The sequence below is a fragment of the Myxocyprinus asiaticus genome, chromosome 19 (assembly GCF_019703515.2).
Source record: "Myxocyprinus asiaticus isolate MX2 ecotype Aquarium Trade chromosome 19, UBuf_Myxa_2, whole genome shotgun sequence".
NCBI lineage: Eukaryota > Metazoa > Chordata > Actinopteri > Cypriniformes > Catostomidae > Myxocyprinus > Myxocyprinus asiaticus.
Window position 1 is genome coordinate 6,250,868 of NC_059362.1, and position 22,044 is coordinate 6,272,911.

At 39.0% G+C, this 22,044-nt stretch overlaps 1 protein-coding gene across 3 annotated transcripts in view; it reads left to right on the forward strand.

Moving 5' to 3' along the window:
* The window catches only part of LOC127409884 (tetratricopeptide repeat protein 13-like), a 120,864-nt gene extending 99,673 nt beyond the window's left edge, over positions 1–21,191 (forward strand). For 2 of the 3 annotated variants that reach the window (XM_051644826.1, XM_051644827.1), the window contains exon 23: positions 17,884–21,191. In XM_051644826.1, the coding sequence (XP_051500786.1) occupies positions 17,884–17,998 (115 nt within the window). In that variant the 3' untranslated portion in view covers positions 17,999–21,191. Of the gene's footprint in view, positions 1–14,118; positions 14,253–17,883 lie in introns of all 3 variants that reach the window. The other variant, XR_007892050.1, reaches the window with a different exon arrangement.
* Positions 21,192–22,044: the final 853 nt, after the last annotated feature.

A 22,044-nucleotide genomic window follows, 5' to 3' on the forward strand; every position in this document is an offset into this window, starting at 1 on the left:
CCTGAGAGTTTTTCAGAGACGCCCGGGAATTTGATGCTGTGTGCTGCCTGAAGTCAAAAATTAGCTCCCTTGTTTTGCTGATGTTAAGGGAGAGATTATTTTCCATGCACCAGGCCTCGAGCTGCCTCACCTCTTCCCTGTAGACTGTCTCGTTGTTGTAGATGAGTCCCACAACTGGTATCGTCAGCAAACTTGATGTGATTGTTTCTGTGCATGACACAGCAGTCATGGGTCAGCAGAATGTACACTTGTGGGCTCAGTACACAACCTTGCAGAGTGCCGTGTTAAGTATGATGGGGTGAGAAGTGCTGGTGTGGTTTCTGATGACCTGAGGCCTGTTGCTCAGGAAGTCTAGTACCCAGTTGCAGAGTGATATGTTCAGTCCAAGATGATGCAGTTTTTTGGTAAGGGTCTGGGGAATGATGGTGTTAAATGCTGAACTGAAGTCAATGAACAGCATTCTGAGGTAGGACACTGATTTTCAGATGACTGCTTGCAAGATGGATAGCAGTTGCTATGGCATCATCTGTTGAGCGGTTATGTCTGTAGGCGTACTGGTGAGTGTCCAGAGTGACTGGGATGGTGGCTTTTATATGTGCCATTACCAGCCGTTTGAAGCATTTCATAGCAATGGAAGTGAGTGCTACAAAGCGGTAGTCAGTGAGGCACTGCTCTGTAGACTTTTTTGGAACTGGGATGATGGTGGTAGACTTGAAGCAAATTGGAACAGAGGCTTGGTTGAGGGATGTGTTAAATATGTCTGTGAAGACATCTGCCAGTTTGTGAGCACATTCCTACAGCACATGTCCAGGGATGCCATCCAGGCCAGCAGCTTTGCGAGGGTTTACCTTCAGTAGGGTTCTTCTCACCTCATATGTGGTCACAGACAGCACCTGGTCGTCAGGAGAGGGGGCAGATTTTAAAGCTGGTGTGGTGTGAATGAGTCGAAGCGTGCATAAGAGGTGTTAAGCGCTTCTGGTAGGGAGGTGTCATTATTACAGTTGAAGTGGCCTTTCTTCCTGTAGTCAGTGATTTGCTGCATGACCCTCTGCATGCTTTGTGGGTCGTTGTTGCTGAAGTCTTCCTGGATATTTGTGGCGTATGAGGCCTTAGCTCTTTTGATGCCATGTATGAGGTTGATCCTCACTGCTCTGAGCTCTGTCCTGTTGCCAGATTTAAAAGCAGAGAATGGAACTCAGCATTAAGCCAAGGCCTCTGGTTGGGTTCGATGGTAATGGACTTTATGGTCACAACATCATCCACACACTTGCTTATGTAGCTAGTAACAAAAGATGCGTACTCCTCCAAGTCTATGCAGCCCCCATATGTGGCAGCCTCTCTGAACATGTCCCAATCAGTTATAGGAAACGTGTCAGTGTCATAATAATATTTTAATACATTGTTTTTAATGTGGATTGATGACAGCAGCCATGCTTCGGATCATTTGTGAGTCACTCTTAAGCCCCATTCACACCACCGTAGTGATGTCCAGTTCGTGAATGAATCGTTCTTTGGAAACAATTATTTTCAGTGAACGAGCTGAACCAGTTCACCAAATCGAACTGAATCATTTGAAACAGTTTGCGTCTCCAGTCAATACTGATCCTCAAGTTACTCCATCTTAACCTGTCTTTCACTGCCTACACTCCGACTCGAAATGAGCCGATAACCGGGAGTAATATGATCGTAGAACTGGCGATATCTGCTTTTCCTAACTCTTCTTTGCAACAGTTCTAGAGTCAACAGTACACTGAACTGAGAATCACAACTTTCAGAGGTGTTTGACAAGCTGAGATCTCTAATGAGCTGCTGAAACTGAGTATGTGTGTGCCGTGTGATTTAGAGGGTCAAAATGTATGTTTCTGATGTATTTTGCAAAAAACCTACACGAAATATGTTTATGACTTGATTTTATTACCGTTTTATCAGTGTTTTATGATGATCCGGTTACAACAGTTCTTGAATCAACAGTACATTGAGTCTATCACAGCAAGTCTCAAGTCACCAGTACACTGAGCTGAGAATCACCTCTTTCGGACATGTCTGAAATACTGCGAACTGATGAGTGAGCTGCTGATGTGCATGCATGAACCGAGGACTTGAATGAGGGGGTGAAATTTCTTTAATAATACATAAAACGTACTGGAAATATGCATTCAACTAGTTTTATTTAACAACATTTTTATTAAAACATGCAAAAACCTTTCAGTTGAGAGATGTAAACTAATTTTACTTTTGAGTATTGTGCATGCAGATTATATTTTAAATTGTTATCAGATGGATTATGGTTTTTGAAAAAGGATGAGTTGATTAAGACTAGTTTATTCACATGCTTTAGACACAACATTAACGCTTGTACATCAGTGTCTGTATTTGGTGTTTAGCTTCAAAACTTAAATGTAGGAAACTTATCCAAGATATAATTAATAGCTGTCAATCGTATTTAACGTGCAGGATCACTGAATGAAACACTGATGAAAATAAACAGCCTTATTATAACTTAATTGAATAAAATTTAATAATAAGCTATGTGCACTTACATACATTACTGGGCAAAAATAAATAAATAAAATAAAATATGGACCAAGCCCAAAATGGCAATACATTAAGCTTTTAATTGTCTCCACAACAAATCATTGGTCAGGAAATTAGCAAGAATTAAACAAATGCACTCCTGGTGCACTTCTGAGCCACCATTTGCTCATTAACTTTTGCTGCAGTTTGGGAAAAAGCTGGAAACGGGAAATGTATTTATTTATTTTTTCTTAAAAGATTAGTCATTAGTTTGTGATCTGCCATACCTAATGTAGCCCATCAAAGACCTGATAACAAGCTCATAAATGGAACCAGGAGTGATTCAGCAGAGTTGTGTGTACTCCTGGTGCACTTCAGTTAAGTTAAATCATGATAATGATTAAAATTATTCAAATTAACATGTCTGGGTGTGCAAAATTTTCCAAAAATATCTTCTGGGATGTTGTTTTTTTGTTTTTGTTTTTTTCTTAAAAGATTAGTCATTAGTTGGTGATCTGCTATACCTGATCCAGTGGATCAAAGGCCTAATGAAAAACTCATAAATGGAACCAGGATTGGTTCAGCAGAGTTGTGTGTACTCCTGGTGCACTTCTGTGTCACCTTTTGCTAATTAACTTTTGCTGCAGTTTGGGAAAAAGCTGGAAACAGGGAAATTCACTAATATGGTCTTTTTGTATGCAAAGTTAAATCATGAAAATGATTAAAATTATTCAGATTAACACATGTCTGGGTGTACAACGTTTTCCAAAAATATCTTCTGGGATGTTTTTTTTTTCTTTTTTCTTAAACTTCGTTAGTTGGTGATCTGCTATACTTGTTGCAGTCCATCAAAGGCCTGATAACAAGCTAATAAATGAAGCAGGAGTGAAAGAGCAGGGAATCCCAAAGTAAAGGAGTTAGAAAATCTGCTCCAAAAAAAAAAAAATATCATGTAGGGTTTGCTGTCAGAAATAACATAGCTGGTCTGCTATTCTGAAGTTTACAAGACCCTAAAGGCAGAGAAGATCCCTTTTTCTCTATCAGCTATTAAGATAATAGGTCAATGCTGAAAGAAAGCATCTGGAAGGCCCAAAGCCACCTGCTGAAATTTACAGTTCTCAAAGACAGGAAAAAAACCTACAAAAACTGTCAGCAGAATTCAAGACCTCAGAAAACAAGACTCTTTCAAGAAGAACAAAATACAAATAAAAAGTAACTTAAAGTCACATCCACAAGCATGCAAATGTAACAAAACAACTGTGAATCAACTATATAACTCTATAAAATGTCTATACTTAATAGCTTTAAGGGGGTTTTTATTTAATTACCCAACATTATTGTATTTATTAATATAATATGTATTTATTCGTGTAAATTATCAGTGAATGTCTATTCAAATAAGTTGTTGGTGAGCATGTTGTCACACTATATAAATTACATGAAAAAGCAACATAAAAGTATGACGACTAGCCCTATGTACAACAAAATGTGTTGCTGAGTCGATGCAGCAACACACTTCTTTAATTTTGTCTAACTTAACAAGAACTAGATTTAGAATTAATAGGATTGATCAATATTTTGCCGCCTTGTATTTTAACGTTTTGATACACAGCTGGTGAAAAAAAAAATCTCACATCATCTAGTATTTCAGTTGTCAATTTCAATTGTCAACACCTTGTTTGTTTCAGGAGTTTGGATTTTCATTTGAATTTTGTAGTACATTCAAATCTCATGTTTTATTTTAACAATGTTTCTTTTTATTTTATTACAAACAACATTTTAACACTAGACATTTCACAACATTTAAACAATACTTTGAGCTTGACTCGCTGAACATACACTTGAATGTCTGAGGAAGCTGGGCGCCTTTTTGTTTCTTTTTGTGTTGGTTCTGCCTAGCGGTTGGAGTTTGTTTTGTGGAATAACACTCCTTCAATAAACATTTGCATCGACGGAATGCAAGAAACTCTTACATCAACGGAAGGTCACTTTTGCACTGATGTTCTTGGCCAAATTGAGAATAGATACTAAGGATGGCCGCAAAATATTTATATGCCCACAACAAGCGATGTCTTTCATAAAATCAACGGACCGAGGAAGTCATGGTGTGTTTCTCACGTTGCTCCCAAGTGAGCTTGACTCACTGAACATTCACTTGACCGTCTGAGGAAACGGGGCACCTGTTTTGTTTCTTTTTGTGCTGGTTCTGTCTAGTGGCTGGAGTTTGTTTTGTGGAATAACACTCCTTCGGGACAGTTGTGGATGAATCTGCACATGCCTTTTGTTTATGGCTCCTATTGGCTGGAGTTTGTTTTGTGGAGTATTTTTTGCAGAACATTGGAAGGATTAGGTCGTCTGCTGCACTCATGAACAGCCGGCTCACTGCCCGAGGAAACTGAACGTTTTTTTTTTTTTATTATTGTGCTGGTTCCACTAGCAGCTGGAGCTTGTTTTGTGGAGGAACACACCTTCGGGACAGTTTTGTGAATGAATCTACACGTTCTTTGTGTTTATTCTGCCTATTGGCTGGAGTTTGTTTTATAGATTATTTTCTGTTATGTAATTCTGTATCACAAAATTTGTATAGAAACACCTGACTTGAGCAATCCGACGGCAAATTTGTCGCGGGGACTCTTGTAGGTGTACATGGACTGTTTGAGTTCAGAGGGATGGACGCCGGTTGGCGCTGTCTTGCACGGGGTTAATGCGCATGTTTTTCTTTTTTCTGTTTGTTTGGTTCGGGGGGAAGTTCGGGGTTTGGCTGTTGCACTAATGTTGGAATGTGGTCCTTATAATCTTGTTTTTGACACACAATCTATTTTTCTAATATGTCAAAATGTCCAATATTAATATGAGTGGATTGTCTCTCTCCACGTGGAATGTGAATGGGTCGGGGCACCCCATAAAAAGAAGGAAGGTTATTTATTTTCTTAAACGTAAGAAATATGATATAGTGTTTCTTCAAGAAACGCATCCTTCCCCGCAGGAAGCTGAACAATTTGGGAAGATATGGGGTGGACATGTTTTCTTTTTAGGCTGGCTCAAGTAAGAGCAGGGGAGTCATTATACTGATAAGTAAACATTTACAATTCAAATGTCTCAAACAGATTAAAGAAAATTGATGAAGAGTCGTTATTGTTTTAGCAGAAAATCAGGGGCAAAGATTGATTTTGGCAAATATTTACGCACCTAACGCTGATGATCAGGGCTTTTTTATAGATCTTGAAGGGATGTTACAAGCCTCTGGCACCCCTCATGATATAATATTGGGAGGAGACTTTAATCTTTTGATGGACTCAGTCCTTGATCATAGTGAAGCAAAAGTGTGTAAACCCCCTAGAGCAACATTGATGCTTCTCAGGATGTGTAAAATCTTGGTCTTGCAGATATTTGAAGACTTTTGAATCCATCTGGTAGGGACTATTAATTTTTTTCATCAGTCCATAAGATTTATTCTAGAATAGATTTTTTTTATATATATCAAAGTCCCTCATTTCATCTGTTGTTGATTGCTCAATTGGAAACATCTTAGTCTTAGATCATGCCCTGGTGAGTTTAGAGGTGTTGCCACATATGGAGAAAAAGAAATCATATAGTTGGTGCTTTAATGTATCCCTTTTGCAAAATTCTGATTTCCAACAAATGTTAAAGACTGAAATCAATGTTTATATGGAGACCAACTGGTCCTCAGTATCCTCTGTGGGCGTGGCTTGGGAGGCACTTAAGGTGGTTCTTAGGGGCCGGATCATACAGTATTCCTCATTCATAAAAAAATCACAAGAACTCGTGGAGTTGTAAGGGAATATTAAGAGCACCGAGGCAGAGCTGAAGCGTTGAATGTCGCCTGATGGCCTCAGAGTATTGACCCGATTGAAATACAGATATAATACTATTTTGTTGTGGAAGGTGGAGTTTTGGCTATTCAGGGCAAGACAGTCATACTTTGAGTCAGGGGACAAAGCTGGGAAGCTTTTGGCTAGATATTATAAAGCAGAGAGAGTCTTTTTCTACCATTCCCTCAGTGAAATCTGCTGGTGGTGAAATATTTACCTCAGCCATTGATATTAATAATGCTTTTAAAGAATTCTATATTGATCTCTATAGTTCCACGTCTTCGTCTGCTGATGAAGATATTAGAAACTTTGTGGAACCTTTAGAACTCCCTAAATTGAAGACTGAGCAAAAAAGAATCTCTTGATTCTGAGATAACCTTGGAGGAGCTTGACGAGGTAATTAAGGCCCTGCCTTCAGGCAAGGCTCTGGGGCAAGATGGCTTTGCCACTGAATTTTTTAGATCTTATGCTACAGAACTGGCTCCACTTTTGTTAGAAGTTTATACTGAATCATTAATGAATGGTAAGCTTCCACCAACCATGATGCAAACCCGGATCAGTCTGATTCTTAAAAAGGGCAAAGACCCAAGCGAGTGTAAGAGTTACCGTCCAATTTCCCTGATCCAGCTAGACGTTAAAATAGTGTCAAAAAGTTCGGCTAACCGATTAAATTATGACATCTCTTATTCATATAGATCAGGTGAGGTTTATTCAGGGCCGCAGCTCTTCTGAAAACATTAGGCGTTTCATCAATATCATGTGATCAGTGGCAAATGATCAGACTCTTGATGCCGAACGATTTTGGAAATGTATGGGGTTGGGAGTACGTTTATTGGATGGGTTAAGTTGCTTTATAGACACCCTGTAGTGGCGGTACAAACACATGGATTAATTTCAGATTATTTTACTCTGGATAGGGGCACCTGGCAGGGTTGCCCTCTTTCCCCATTATTGTTCTGTCTTGCCCTGGAACCATTAGCAGCCGCGATAATAAAGGAGGATGATTTTCCAGGGGTGATGGCGGGAAGTATGGCGCTTAAGCTTCTGCTTTACACAGATGATATTTTATTATTCGACTCTGACCCTACTAGATCTATGGCTTGCCTTCACAGAATCATTTATTCCTTTTCTAAGTACAGAGTCAATTGGTCTAAATCTGATGCTTTAGCTCTGACAGCGTACTGCCAAGTAACGGCTTTCCAGCCGGGCGCCTTCCAGTGGCCCAAACAGGACATTAAGTATTTGGGTATTTTATTCCCAGCAAATTTTGAGCGATGTGGGTAGGTGGGCTTCATTACATTTATTGATGATTGGGAAGGTTAATGTTATTAAAATGAATTGTATTCATAAATTCAAATACCTGCTACAGTCACTCCCTATAGATGTCCCCCTCTCTTATTTCAAGTAATTTGTCCCAGATTACATTTCAGTAAACTGCATAGGCCAATTGACAAAGGTGGGCTAGGCGTACCCAAGATTTTGTTTTATTATTATGCGTTAGGTCTCAGACATTTGGCTCATTGGTTGCTTCCACCTGAAAGAGCCCCTCCCTGGTTTTGTATTGAACAGGAAGTTCTTTGCCATTGCAAAGCCTTTCTATCAATATAACCGGAGAAGTTAAATTACACCCCGTTATCTCGCATTTGCACTCGGTATGGACAAAAGTGTCCAGAGTGTTTAATTTGGATATTTATCTAAACCTCAAATTATATATTAATGAGTCCCCTTTCTGCTGGTCAGAGTGGATTGAGGTGACCTATATGAGAGTAGTGTGTTGAGATCCTTTGAAAATTTGGTTCAACATTTTGGGATCCCCAGATCTCAGTTTTTTTAGGTATCTACAGCTATGCCACTTGCTCTGTACTCTTTTTGGGAATAGTATACACCCCCCTAAAGCAGCAGATACTATGGGAGTGGTGATTACTGATTTTGGAAAAGGTCATGAGGCATCATTGTATTACTCCCTGTTAATTCATAGTCTGGGGGACGGTGCTTCAACCTCTCTCAAGAGATTATGGGAGAAAGATTCAAACTTGGAATCGGAGGAGGGAGAGTGAGCTAGGATTCTAAAAAACATCAAGTCTGCATCTAGAGATGCAAGGGTTCGCCTTATGCAATTCAAGATTTTACATCGGTTTTATTTGACCCCCCTCTATTTTGTATAGGCTTGGTCTTAAAGACACACCCACCTGCTGGTGATGCCAATCAGAGGATGGAGACATAACCCATGTCTTTTGGGGATGTGTTAAGATCCAGGAGTTTTGGTTGAAGGTTCAGTTTGGTGTGTGATGTATTGGACACTCGGATATCATTCTGCCCCAGACTCTGTATTTTGGGCGATGGGGCCGTCATCATTGAAAATAGACACATTAAGAGTTGGGTCTTAACCAGTGTCATGATAGCCAGGCAGATACTTTTAAGGGGTTGGAGGTCGGCTAGAGTGCCCTCATTTCAGGAGTGGTGCTCGGAGATGGGAAGGGTGGGGGCCTTTGAAGAAGGGTCATTTAGAAGAATGGGGAAGTATAACTTGTTCCTGGAGAAATGGGGCAGGTATATGTCATTTATGGATGTGTGATTATTATTATTATATTTTTTATTTGTTTTTTATTTATTTATTTGTGTGTGTGTCTATATCATTTACGACCACTGGGATGTTGTTGGGGGCTAGGGTGGGATTGGAGATTGGGAGGGGGAAGGGTAATAGTGGGAGTTAATGTTGATTCTGTGTATATATGTTTTGTTTTTCATAACGTGTGGTTCTCACTCTTGGTGGAACACATGGTGAGTTATGTGTGGATGCTGCAGAGAATAGCATGAAGCCTCCACGCGTGCTGTGTCTCCGCGGTAATGCACTCAACAAGCTACGTGATAAGATGTGTGGACTGACGGTCTCAGACTTGGAGGCAACTGGGATTCGTCCTTTGCCACCCGGATTGAGGCGAGTCACTACGCCACCACGAGGACTTAAGAGCGCATTGGGAATTGGGCATTCCAAATTGGGGAGAAAAGGGCAGAAAAAAAAAGTATTCAGACCCTTTGCTATAACACTTGAAACAGGAGATCAGCAGTTACAGAAATACTCAAACCAGCCCGTCTGGCACCAACAATCATCCATGCAATTATCTAATCAGCCAATCGTGTGTCAGCAGTGCAGTGCATAAAATCATGCAGATATGGGTCAGGAGCTTCAAATCAACCATCAGAATGGGGGAAAAAAGTGGCATGATTGTTGATTTGTACCGTGGCATGATTGTTGGTGCCAGATGGGCTGGTTTGAGTATTTCTGTAACTGCTGATCTCCTGGGATTTTTACGCACAACAGTCTCTAGAATTAACTCCAAATGGTGCCAAAACAAAAAACATCCAGTGAGCGGCAGGTCTGTGGATGGAAACGTCTTGTTGATTAGAGAGGTCAACAAAGAATCGCCAGACTGGTTCAAACTGACAAAGTCTACGGTAACTTAGATAACCACTCTGTACAATTGTGGTGAGAAGAATAGCATCTCAGAATTCTACAGATTGGCACTGTTTTGGTGGCACGAGGGGGGACCTACACAATATTAGGCAGGTGGTTTTAATGTTGTGGCTGATCGGTGTATATACAGTTGAAGTCAGAAGTTTACATACACTTAGGTTGAAGTCATTAAAACTAATTTTTTAACCACTCCACAGATTTCATATTAGCAAACTATAGATTTGGCAAGTCGTTTAGGACATCTACTTTGTGGGTCAGAAGTTTACATTCACTAAGTTAACTGTGCCTTTAAGCAGCTTGAAAAATTGGAGGCATACTTGTGGGTGTATTTTAAGGCCTACCTTCAAACTCAGTGCCTCTTTGCTTCACATCATGGAAAAATAAAAATAAATCAGCCAAGACCTCAGAAAAGAAATTTGTGGACCTCCACATGTCTGGTTCATCCTTGGGAGCAATTTCCAAATGCCTGAAGGTACCACGTTCATCTGTACAAACAATAGTACGCAAATATAAACACCATGGGACCACACAGCCATCATACCGCTCTGGAAGGAGATGCATTCTGTCTCCTAGAGATGAACTTAGTTTGGTGCGAAAAGTGCAAATCAATCCCAGAACAACAGCAAAGAACCTTGTGAAGATGCTGGAGGAAACAGGTAGGCAAGTATCTATATCCTCTGTAAAACAAGTCCTATATTGACATAACCTGAAAGGCTGCTTAGCAAGGAAGAAGCCAATGCTCCAAAACCACCATAAAAAAGCCAGACTACAGTTTGCAAGTGCACATGGGGACAAAGATCTTACTTTTTGGAGAAATTTCCTCTGGTCTGATGAAACAAAAATTGAACTGTTTGGCCATAATGACCATCATTATGTTTGGAGGAAAAAGGGTGAGGCTTACAAGCCGAAGAACACCATCCCAACTGTGATGCATGGGGGTGGCAGCATCATGTTGTGGGTGCTTTGCTGCAGGAGGGACTGGTGCACTTCACAAAATATATGGCATCATTAGGAAGGAAAATTATGTGGAAATATTGAAGCAACATCTCAAGACATTAGCCAGGAAGTTAAAGCTCGTTCGCAAATGGGTCTTGCAAATGGACAATGACCCTAAGCATACCTCCAGAGTTGTGGGAAATGGCTTAAGGACATCAAAGTCAAGGTAATGGAGTGGCCATCACAAAGGAATGGGCCAGAATTCCAGCAACTTATTGTGAGAAGCTTGTGGAAGGCTACCCAAAATGTTTGACTCAAGTTAAACAATTTAAAAGCAATGCTACCAAATACTAACAAATTGTATGTAAACTTCTGACCCACTGGGAATGTGATGAAAGAAATAAAAGCTGAAATAAATCATTGTCTCTACTATTATTATGACATTTCACATTCTTAAAATAAATTAGTGATCCTAACTGACTTAAGACAAGGAATGTTTTCTATGATTAAATGTCAGGAATTGTGAAAAACTGAGTTTAAATGTATTTGGCTAAGGTTGTTTGAAAACTTATGACTTCAACTATATATATATATATATATATATATATATATATACAGGTGCATCTCAATAAATTAGAATGTCGTGGAAAAGTTCATTTATTTCAGTAATTCAACTCAAATTGTGAAACTCGTGTATTAAATAAATTCAATGCACACAGACTGAAGTAGTTTAAGTCTTTGGTTCTTTTAATTGTGATGATTTTGGCTCACATTTAACAAAAACCCACCAATTCACTATCTCAAAAAATTAGAATATGGTGACATGCCAATCAGCTAATCAACTCAAAACACCTGCAAAGGTTTCCTGAGCCTTCAAAATGGTCTCTTAGTTTGGTTCACTAGGCTACACAATCATGGGGAAGACTGCTGATCTGACAGTTGTCCAGAAGACAATCATTGACACCCTTCACAAGGAGGGTAAGCCACAAACATTCATTGACAAAGAAGCTGGCTGTTCACAGAGTGCTGTATCCAAGCATGTTAACAGAAAGTTGAGTGGAAGGAAAAAGTGTGGAAGAAAAAGATGCACAACCAACCGAGAGAACCGCAGCCTTATGAGGATTGTCAAGCAAAATCGATTCAAGAATTTGGGTGAACTTCACAAGGAATGGACTGAGGCTGGGGTCAAGGCATCAAGAGCCACCACACACAGACGTGTCAAGGAATTTGGCTACAGTTGTCGTATTCCTCTTGTTAAGCCACTCCTGAACCACAGACAACGTCAGAGGCGTCTTACCTGGGTTAAGGAGAAGAAGAACTGGACTGTTGCCCAGTGTTCCAAAGTCCTCTTTTCAGATGAGAGCAAGTTTTGTATTTCATTTGGAAACCAAGGTCCTAGAGTCTGCAGGAAGGGTGGAGAAGCTCATAGCCCAAGTTGCTTGAAGTCCAGTGTTAAGTTTCCACAGTCTGTGATGATTTGGGGTGCAATGTCATCTGCTGGTGTTGGTCCATTGTGTTCTTTGAAAACCAAAGTCACTGCACTCTTTTACCAAGAAATTTTGGAGCACTTCATGCTTCCTTCTGCTGACCAGCTTTTTAAAGATGCTGATTTCATTTTCCAGCAGGATTTGGCACCTGCCCACACTGCCAAAAGCACCAAAAGTTGGTTAAATGACCTTGGTGTTGGTGTGCTTGACTGGCCAGCAAACTCACCAGACCTGAACCCCATAGAGAATCTATGGGGTATTGTCAAGAGGAAAATGAGAAACAAGAGACCAAAAAATGCAGATGAGCTGAAGGCCACTGTCAAAGAAACCTGGGCTTCCATACCACCTCAGCAGTGCCACAAACTGATCACCTCCATGCCACGCCGAATTGAGGCAGTAATTAAAGCAAAAGGAGCCCCTACCAAGTATTGAGTACATATACAGTAAATGAACATACTTTCCAGAAGGCCAACAATTCACTAAAAATGTTTTTTTTATTGGTCTTATGATGTATTCTAATTTTTTGAGATAGTGAACTGGTGGGTTTTTGTTAAATGTGAGCCAAAATCATCACAATTAAAAGAACCAAAGACTTAAACTACTTCAGTCTGTGTGCATTGAATTTATTTAATACACAAGTTTCACAATTTGAGTTGAATTACTGAAATAAATGAACTTTTCCACGACATTCTAATTTATTGAGATGCACCTGTATATATATATATATATATATATATATATATATATACAGTTGTGCTCAAAAGTTTGCATACCCTGGCAGAAATTGTGAAATTTTGGCATTGATTTTGAAAATATGACTGATCATGTCTTTTATTTAAGGATAGTGATCATATGAAGCCATTTATTACCACATAGTTGTTTGGCTCCTTTTTAAATCATAATGATAACAGAAATCACCCAAATGGCCCTGATCAAAAGTTTACATACCCTTGAATGTTTGGCCTTGTTACAGACACACAAGGTGACACACACAGGTTTAAATGGCAAATAAAGGTTAATTTCCCACACCTGTGGCTTTTTAAATTGCAATTAGTGTCTGTGTATAAATAGTTATCTCTCACGTGTATGCACTGAGCAGGCTAGATACTGAGCCATGGGGAGCAGAAAAGAACTGTCAAAAGACCTGCGTAACAAGGTAATGGAACTTTATAAAGATGGAAAAGGATATAAAAAGATATCCAAAGCCTTAAAAATGCCAGTCAGTACTGTTCAATCACTTATTCAGAAGTGGAACTTTCGTGGATCTCTTCATACCAAGCCAAGGTCAGGTAGACCAAGAAAGATTTCAGCCACAACTGCCAGAAGAATTGTTCGGAATACAAAGAAAAACCCACAGGTAACCACAGGAGAAATACAGGCTGCTCTGGAAAAAGACGGTGTGGTTGTTTTATATATATATATATATGTTCTCTAAATCTTATTTTGATTTTATATTTCTGTGGTAATTATAATGCAATATAATATTACCAATGAAAACATATGGTATTCTTGCAGTTGTCTTTTAGTACAAGAGCATAAATAATATTGTTTTTTAAAGACAAACTATTCTTACCAATTCCACTGGACCAAAAGATAATTCAAAACAACTCGTGAGTACTAGAAGGAATTCTGGGTTGAATAATTAATGTATAATGGGTAATACTATTAATATAGTGATTGTTAAAACATAAATTTTATCATTGTAAACAATCGATGTTCTATGAAATTAATTTGTGTGATTGTGAAATGAACAGTACACAAACAACAGTAGGCAAAACAAAATAAAAAACCTATCAATCCTTATAAATCATATATAAGTTATTGATTGAACTGTGTCCTGCCTTGCACATGAAAGGATTCTTGTGTTTTGCAGCTGCTAAAAAAGCCCCCAATGCCATGTTCACCCGTTGTACAAAGGGGCTCAGTTTGTTCCTGGGAGGCAGCAGATGCCCTAACCCCACCATAATCCTAACCATATGGAGCCTGTATGATGCACCTCCATATGAGGTAACCAGAGACACCTTTCTACCATTGCGGCCATGTTCACAGTGCCGCCAGTATTTTGAAATTATTTTTTCTTCCCGGTCCTAATACAGCATCTTCATCACATGACCTCGCACATCCATGATGTATGAAGGAAAACTCTGACATAGGAGTCCGTGGGATGACACGTTGATTTAACATGTATTATTCATGAATTACACATTAATGTTTAATCAGCTGCATGCAAATTTAAGTTTTCTAGCTTGCCAATGGCCAAAATATGGATGCCTGTACATGGAATTTCATGTTTAGATGCAATTACGCTTACACACGTTATGTCATCTGTACACATTACGTGTAAAGATACATTCTGATTAAACGGTGTGCGATAACATATGGCTTTATTTGAATGTGTTTGAGCATGCATTCCATTATGCCAGGTTGATAGCATTACGTACTTGAACTGTTGAATCGTTTTTTTTAACCCGTTTATTGAAACAAACTGTCCGAAAGAACCGTTTCGCGGAAGAGAATTGGACTTCCCATCATACACCACCGGTGGCATTGTCGCTTGGTGTCGCTAGACCCTGCGATCTGTGTCACTAGTGGGCGTTCCTACTGCTGTCGCTCTTAACGTTATTGGTAGACTGCACAACTGGCCATAATTGCTTTTGAAATGCCGATTACAGATGATACTGCAGATAAAACTAAAGATATTATTCTAATTTGATAAGGAATTAGTTCTCTTGCCTCTCAAAAGGAACATTCTGCAGTGTAGAGCATTTTATATAACCTGCAGTATACATCATATTATTAAACAAGACAAAAGTTATATCAAATTTTTTACTTCTCCGTCTTGCCTGCATTTGTCTCCAGTATCTTCACTCTCAGCAGACAGGGTTGAGAGCATCAAAAAAGTTTAAATTCCTTGACTTTATGCAAATGAGGAACAAAAATTGCTGTGCACCAGCCAATCACTGTGAGCTAAAAGCAATGATGTCTGTCATACAGTTGAAGTCAGTAGTTTACATACACCTTAGCCAAATACATTTAAACTTAGTTTTTCATAATTCCTGACATTTAATCATAGAAAACATTCCCTGTCTTAGGTCAGTTAGGATCACTACTTTATTTTAAGAATGTGAAATATCAGGATAATAGTAGAGAGAATTATTTATTTCAGCTTTTATTTTTTTCATCACATTCCCAGTGGGTCAGAAGATTACATACACTTTGTTAGTATATGGTAGCAGTGCTTTTAAATTGTTTAACTTGGGTCAAACGTTTTGGGTAGCTGTCCACAAGCTTCTCACAATAAAGTTGCTGGAATTTTGGCCCATTCCTCCAGAACTGGTTTAACTGAGTCAGGTTTGTAGGCCTCCTTGCTCACATGCACTTTTTCAGTTATGCCCACAGATTTTCTATCAGACTGAGGTCAAGGCTTTTTGATGGCCACTCCAATACCTTGACTTTGTTGTCCTTAAGCCATTTTGCAACAGCTTTGTAGGTATGCTTGGGGTCATTGTCCATTTGGAAGACCCATTTGTGACCGAGCTTTAACTTCCTGGCTGATGTCTTGTGATGTTGCTTCAACATAATTTTCCTTCCTCATGATGCCACCTATTTTGTGAATTGCACCAGTCCCTCCTGCAGCAAAGCACCCCCACAACATGATGCTGCCACCCCCATGTTTCACGGTTGAGATGGTGTTTTTTGGCTTGCAAGCCTCACCCCTTTTTCCTCCGAACATAACGATGGTCATTAGGCCAAACAGTTAAATTTTTGTTTCATTAGACTAGAGGAAATTTCTCCAAAAAGTAAGATCTTTGTCCCCATGTGCACTTGCAAACTGTAGTCTGGCTTTTTTATGGTGGTTTTGGAGCAGTGGCTTCTTATGTCTATATAGAACTCGTTTTACTGTGGATATAGATACTTGTCTATCTGTTTACTCCAGCATCTTCATAAGGTCCTTTGCTGTTGTTCTTGTATTGATTTTCACTTTTCGCACCAAACTACATTCATCTCTAGGAGACAGATTGCGTCTCCTTTCTTAGCGGTATGATAGCTGCTGGTCCCATAGTGTTTATACTTGCATACTATTTTTTGTACAGATGAACGTGGTACCTTCAGGCGTTTGGAAATTGCTCCTAAGGATGAACCAGACTTGTGGAGGTCCACAATTTTTTTTCTGAGGTCTTGGCTGATTTCTTTAGATTTTCCCATGATGTGAAGCAAAGAGGCACTGAGTTTGAAGGTAGACCTTAAAATACATCCACAGGTACACCTCTAATTCAGTACACCTCCTATCAGAAGCTAATTATCTAAAGGCTTGACATCATTTTCTGGAATTTTCGAAGCTGCTTAAAGGCCCAATTAACTTAGTGTATGTAAACTTCTGACCCACTGGAATTGTGATATAGTCAATTAAAAGTGAAACAATCTGTCTGTAAACAATTGTTGGAAAAATTACTTGTGTCATGCACAAAGTAGATGTCCTAAGCGACTTGCCAAAACTATAGGTTGCTAATATTAAATCTGTGGAGTTTTTATGACCTCAGTATATGTAAACTTCTTACTTCAACTGTAAGTGCTTCAACATATGAAGATACTGCTGAAGTTTCTGCTGTATTTAGTGCTTTAATCACAAACAGACTTCAAATGATGATTGCACGCATACATTGTGACAATACTGTGGCTGGGTGAGCAAAAGTGAGACTCCAAGCAGACTTTACAAATGAAGATTGCACTTTTTCATTATGAAAATAATGTGGCTGGATAAAAAAGCACAATAAATAACATAGTTTTTACCTTGCATATATGGTTATATGGAAAAAATACCCTCAATGCCGCTCACCACGCCAGAGAGCTGCCACTTTTGGGCATGTTACAGCGAAGATGGCTGTGTTCACAATGACATACTTCCCATACAATTTTTTCTGCGTCTGTTAAATCAGTCTATGGCAGAAATAGTAAGAGCAGTATGTAGTGTGCAATTTCGTACTCAGTGTATGATTGTTTTTAGTTCACGGTCAATATAATTGGTCAGAAACTTAAGCCGTATCTTTAGCTTATGAAAGATGTCACTGCTTTCAGCTTACACTGATTGGCGTGTGCCCCGTTTTTCATTCCTCATTTGCATAAAGCAGAGGTATTTAAACTTTTTTTGATGCCCTCGACCCCCCTCAATGCGTTCTCCGCACTGTTGTCAATCCCACAATCCACATCGAAAGCGTGGCGCTCGACTTCCATAGCAATGAATAGAAAATGCTCACTCAACTTTGCTCAACGCACCAGTGGAAACGTATAGTTAGAAGCCCTCTAAGTTGTCATGGGTTTAGGAGCTACTTTTAGCATTAAAATGCTTCATGAATTACTCTAAGAACATTTTACGACCCCTAAAATTAGGGGTTACACGCCCCTAATGTTTAAGAGTTGCTCCTAAATTTCCACCATTACAAATACGGGCCCAGAGTATCATAGAGACTAGAGGGTGGGTTCTTTTTACTTGGGCCAGCAGTTACCCAGAACACACTAGCAAATGCATAGCAATGCCCTGGTAACCACCCACATTGTTGTAGTATTGTGGCAGTGCGTTTTGCCACTCACATTTGTCAAAACCTAGTAACACTTTGTTTTTTCTCTCTCTTTAAACTAGTTTGCCGAGTTGGTACCAGAACCTTCCGTCAGTTTCAGAGACGTTCCAGTTCACAAGGACCATGATTGAAGTTTTGAACACAGACTCGTCTTCAGACTGTCTGAAGAAATCTTGAATTTGAAATGCCATCCAGTCATCAAAAACATAAAAAATGGGCCATCTCTACTCAGGGCATCTTTGCTCATTTGTTCTCACTTTTACCTTGGTTGAGTTTTTCCACATCAAATTTCAGTATACCCTTTTTTTTTTTTTTTTTTTTTTTTTTTTTTAAAGCTTTCTCCTTGAAATATATCTAATATTTTTAGGTTTAAAAATTTTAGATAACATTTAACAAATTGTTTCTGCCATTTATCATGTAATTTAAAGAAATAGTTCACCCAAAATTGAAATTTTTTGTCATTGTTTACTCTTTCCAAATCCAAATGATATAAATTTTTCCATTAAACACAAAAGGTTATTTTTATAAGAATATGCTGTTCCATATAATGTAAGTGTTTGGGACTGGGGATGCCAAGTTTAAAATGAAAAAGGTAAGTGGAAAAAAGTATTCCATACCACTTGTGCTCTATATTCCAAATATTCTGAATCCATATGATAGCTTTGTGTGAGGAACAGACAAAACATTTGATAATTTTCCCCTCCACCGAACCTCTAAAATAGACTACAAAAGTTGTATGAACTACAAAAGTGGCACAACGATGCCTGATGGCACATTGCACCATATTTGATATTTAGGGCCCAAGCACTGAAAGTGCGGAGACCCTAATGTTCTAAGAATTATTTTTATTATTTTATTTTTTTCTCAAGGTTTTCTGTACTTTTGGGGTACTTAACATGCGTGAAAACTTTTGAAATTTTGCACACACATTAGAGTCGTCAGCCATTTGGGGGGTGGGGGGGCTCTGTAGTGCCCCCTTGAAAATGGGCATGTAAGAGGGGCTCTGTAGCGCCCCCATTTTCACCTACAGTCACCAAAATTGGTACATAGATAGTTCTCATAAAGCAGAACAACTTTCATACTCCCAGTCATTAGCTCCACCCAACAGGAAGTCAGCCATTTTGTTTTTTCTGAAAATTGTAGGTTCTGAACTTTGAAATACTCCTCCTAGGGGATTCATGTGACTGGCACCAAACTTGTGCAAGTGTCAAGACACAGCTGATGTAAAATTGTAAAGGAATATTTGATATCTTAAATACTTTTGCCATGGCAACACATTCATTGTTATTATTCCTTCCTATATTTGGGTGGTTTTGAGGCACTCGGTATGCTTAAAATGTCATGAAATTTTGCACACACATCAGAGTTGTGGGCCAGTAAGACTGGGCAAAAGTTCACATATAGGCGTGTAGGGGTCTCTGTAGTGCCCGCTTTAATATGGGCATGTAACAGGGTCTCTGTAGCACCCCCATTTTCACCTGGAGTCACCAAACTTGGTACATATATAGTTCTCATTAAGCCGGACAACTTTTATAATTATAGTTATTAGCTCTGCCCAACAGGAAGTCAGACATTTTGGATTTGTTTTAATATTGCAGTCTCTGAACTTTTAATACTCCTCCTAGGGGATTCATGAGACTATCACCACATTTAGATAATATTATGCCAAGACATTGAAGATGCTAAATTGTGAACAGATTTTTGATATATTAAACGGTGCTGCCATGGTGAGGCATTAAATTAATTGGAAACAGGAAGTGTCTTATATCTTCTGTGTGCAATGTGTGATTTTGATAAAAATGTGGATGTATGTTTAGTCTTGGGGGCTAATCACATGGGTGTGACTATTTTGGGTCATGATCATAGCGCCATCACCTGGCAGCAGGAAGCGTGGCTCTTACAACAGTCTTTAAAATAGTCCTCTTATATTTATCCAGATTGCTTCAAAATTGTTTAGAATAATGGGAAATGCATATGTCCACCTTGCATTGTTTTCCAAAAGCCACCGGGTGGAAACGGGCCCATGGTGCTTGGGCCCGTCATCACTGCTTGCAGCTATGTTTCAATTTGTCAGCATGAGAAAAGTCATCTACAAGTTCGTGGAAGGCTTCCTTTTTCAGCTTCAAGATAAGGTGACGATTATACCCAAACATGAGGTCAACAATTTACATCAGGTTACAGATACAAAGATTCGGATTGGCTTAAATCTAGATAGGTTGAGTACATCTCAAAACATGGTGTCCTGTTCCTAGCATATCTCGTGGGTCATAGATCAACTAGGTACAGTTCTGATTTATTTACTGAGTGACCGGTTCAGATCATAAGTCAGCATTCCTAAGTAAAAGGCCATCTTATGGATGATCCATTTGCCCCATCTGGCCTCCACAGCCCCATCTTTGGATGTCATGTGGTCTCCTTTCTTCTTGACCCTGGAACAAAATGGTAATGCAGAACACACATATCTCTCTAACTCAAGGTTGTAAGCAGTTGGTTTGGTAAGGTTTAACTTTTCCTAAAACACATAGATAAGATATACTCCTTATAATGGAGCTTGACATTATCTTCCCTAAACTCTGTGTCACAAATGTAGAGTCAGGAATGCCGATGACCTGTGTGTGGCCTAAGCAGAGTTGGTGAACAGACAGACAAAAAAAAAAGAATATATATATATATATATATATATATATACACACATATAAACAGTTGTGCTCAAAAGTTTGCATACCCTGGCAGAAATTGTGAAATTTTAGCATTGATTTTGAAAATATGACTGATCATGCTAAATTGTATTTTATTTAAGAATAGTGATCATATGAAGCCATTTATCATCACATAGTTGTTTGGCTCCTTTTTAAATCATAATGATAACAGAAATCACCCAAATGGCCCTGATCAAAAGTTTACATACCCTTGAATGTTTGGCCTTGTTACAGACACACAAGGTGACACACACAGGTTTAAATGGCAATTAAAGGTTAATTTCCCACACCTGTGGCTTTTTAAATTGCAATTAGTGTCTGTGTATAAATAGTCAATGAGTTTGTTAGCTCTGAGCAGGCTACCTGTGGGTTTTTCTTTGTATCCCGAACAATTCTTCTGGCATTTGTGGCTGAAACCTTTCTTGGTCTACCTGCACTTGGCTTGGTATCAAGAGATCCCCGAATTTTCCACTTCTTATTAAGTGATTGAACAGTACTGACTGGCATTTTCAAGGATTTGGATATCTTTTTATATCCTTTTCCATCTTTATAAAGGTCCATAACCTTGTTACGCAGGTCTTTTGACAGTTCTTTTCTGCTCCCCATGGCTCAGTATCTAGCCTGCTCAGTGCATCCACGTGAGAGCTAACAAACTCATTGACTATTTATACACAGACACTAATTGCAATTTAAAAAGCCACATGTGTGGGAAATTAACCTTTAATTGCCATTTAAACGTGTGTGTGTCACCTTGTGTGTCTGTAACATTGTGAGGGTCCACTGATGAAAATGCAACAACCACATCAGATTGGTTAAGTAAAGTTGAAGTTCTGTTAATATTTTTGCATCTGTGATTATTTGGCAGCTTTATTCATATGAAATATCTGCTAACATTACGCCAATTGTTTTTAAAGGAAGTGTATTATACAGGATAGGCTTTTATGTATGTAAATATGTTTGATGCTATTTGTTAAAATAAATGTATACATAATATAATATAAATGTGAATCTATCTATCTGGGGTGTAACGGTTCTTGGTAAAAAAAAAAAAAAAAAAAAAAAACGGCACAGTTCACCACCCACTGTTCGGTAAGCATTTGCTCCGTGGTTCATCTCTAGTTTAATAACGCATCTGGATCATACACTTTGGCAAAGAAAATAAAGCGCCAAATAGACATGCGCAGTTGTAATCTCTGCCAATGCACCTGTGTGGCTCTATAGATGGACACACTCTGCCTGTGTTTCACATGGGTCAACTTTCTACAGGGAGAAGTTGTCCTATTATCTGTAAGTATGTTAAACCAGTTGATGACATCACAGTTCTGCACGCATTAGTATGAAGTTGAAAATGGCGAGCTAAGAAAACAAGCCGCAAGATAGAAGCCCCTGCGTCATTCAAGTCTCCTGTCTGGGAACTTTATCTTTTTTGCAGTCAATCAGAACAGCGATGGTCAAAAAACCTTTACAAAACAGGCACTGTTTGCAGACCTTGCTTGACGCGAGTGCCGTATAATGGTAATACAT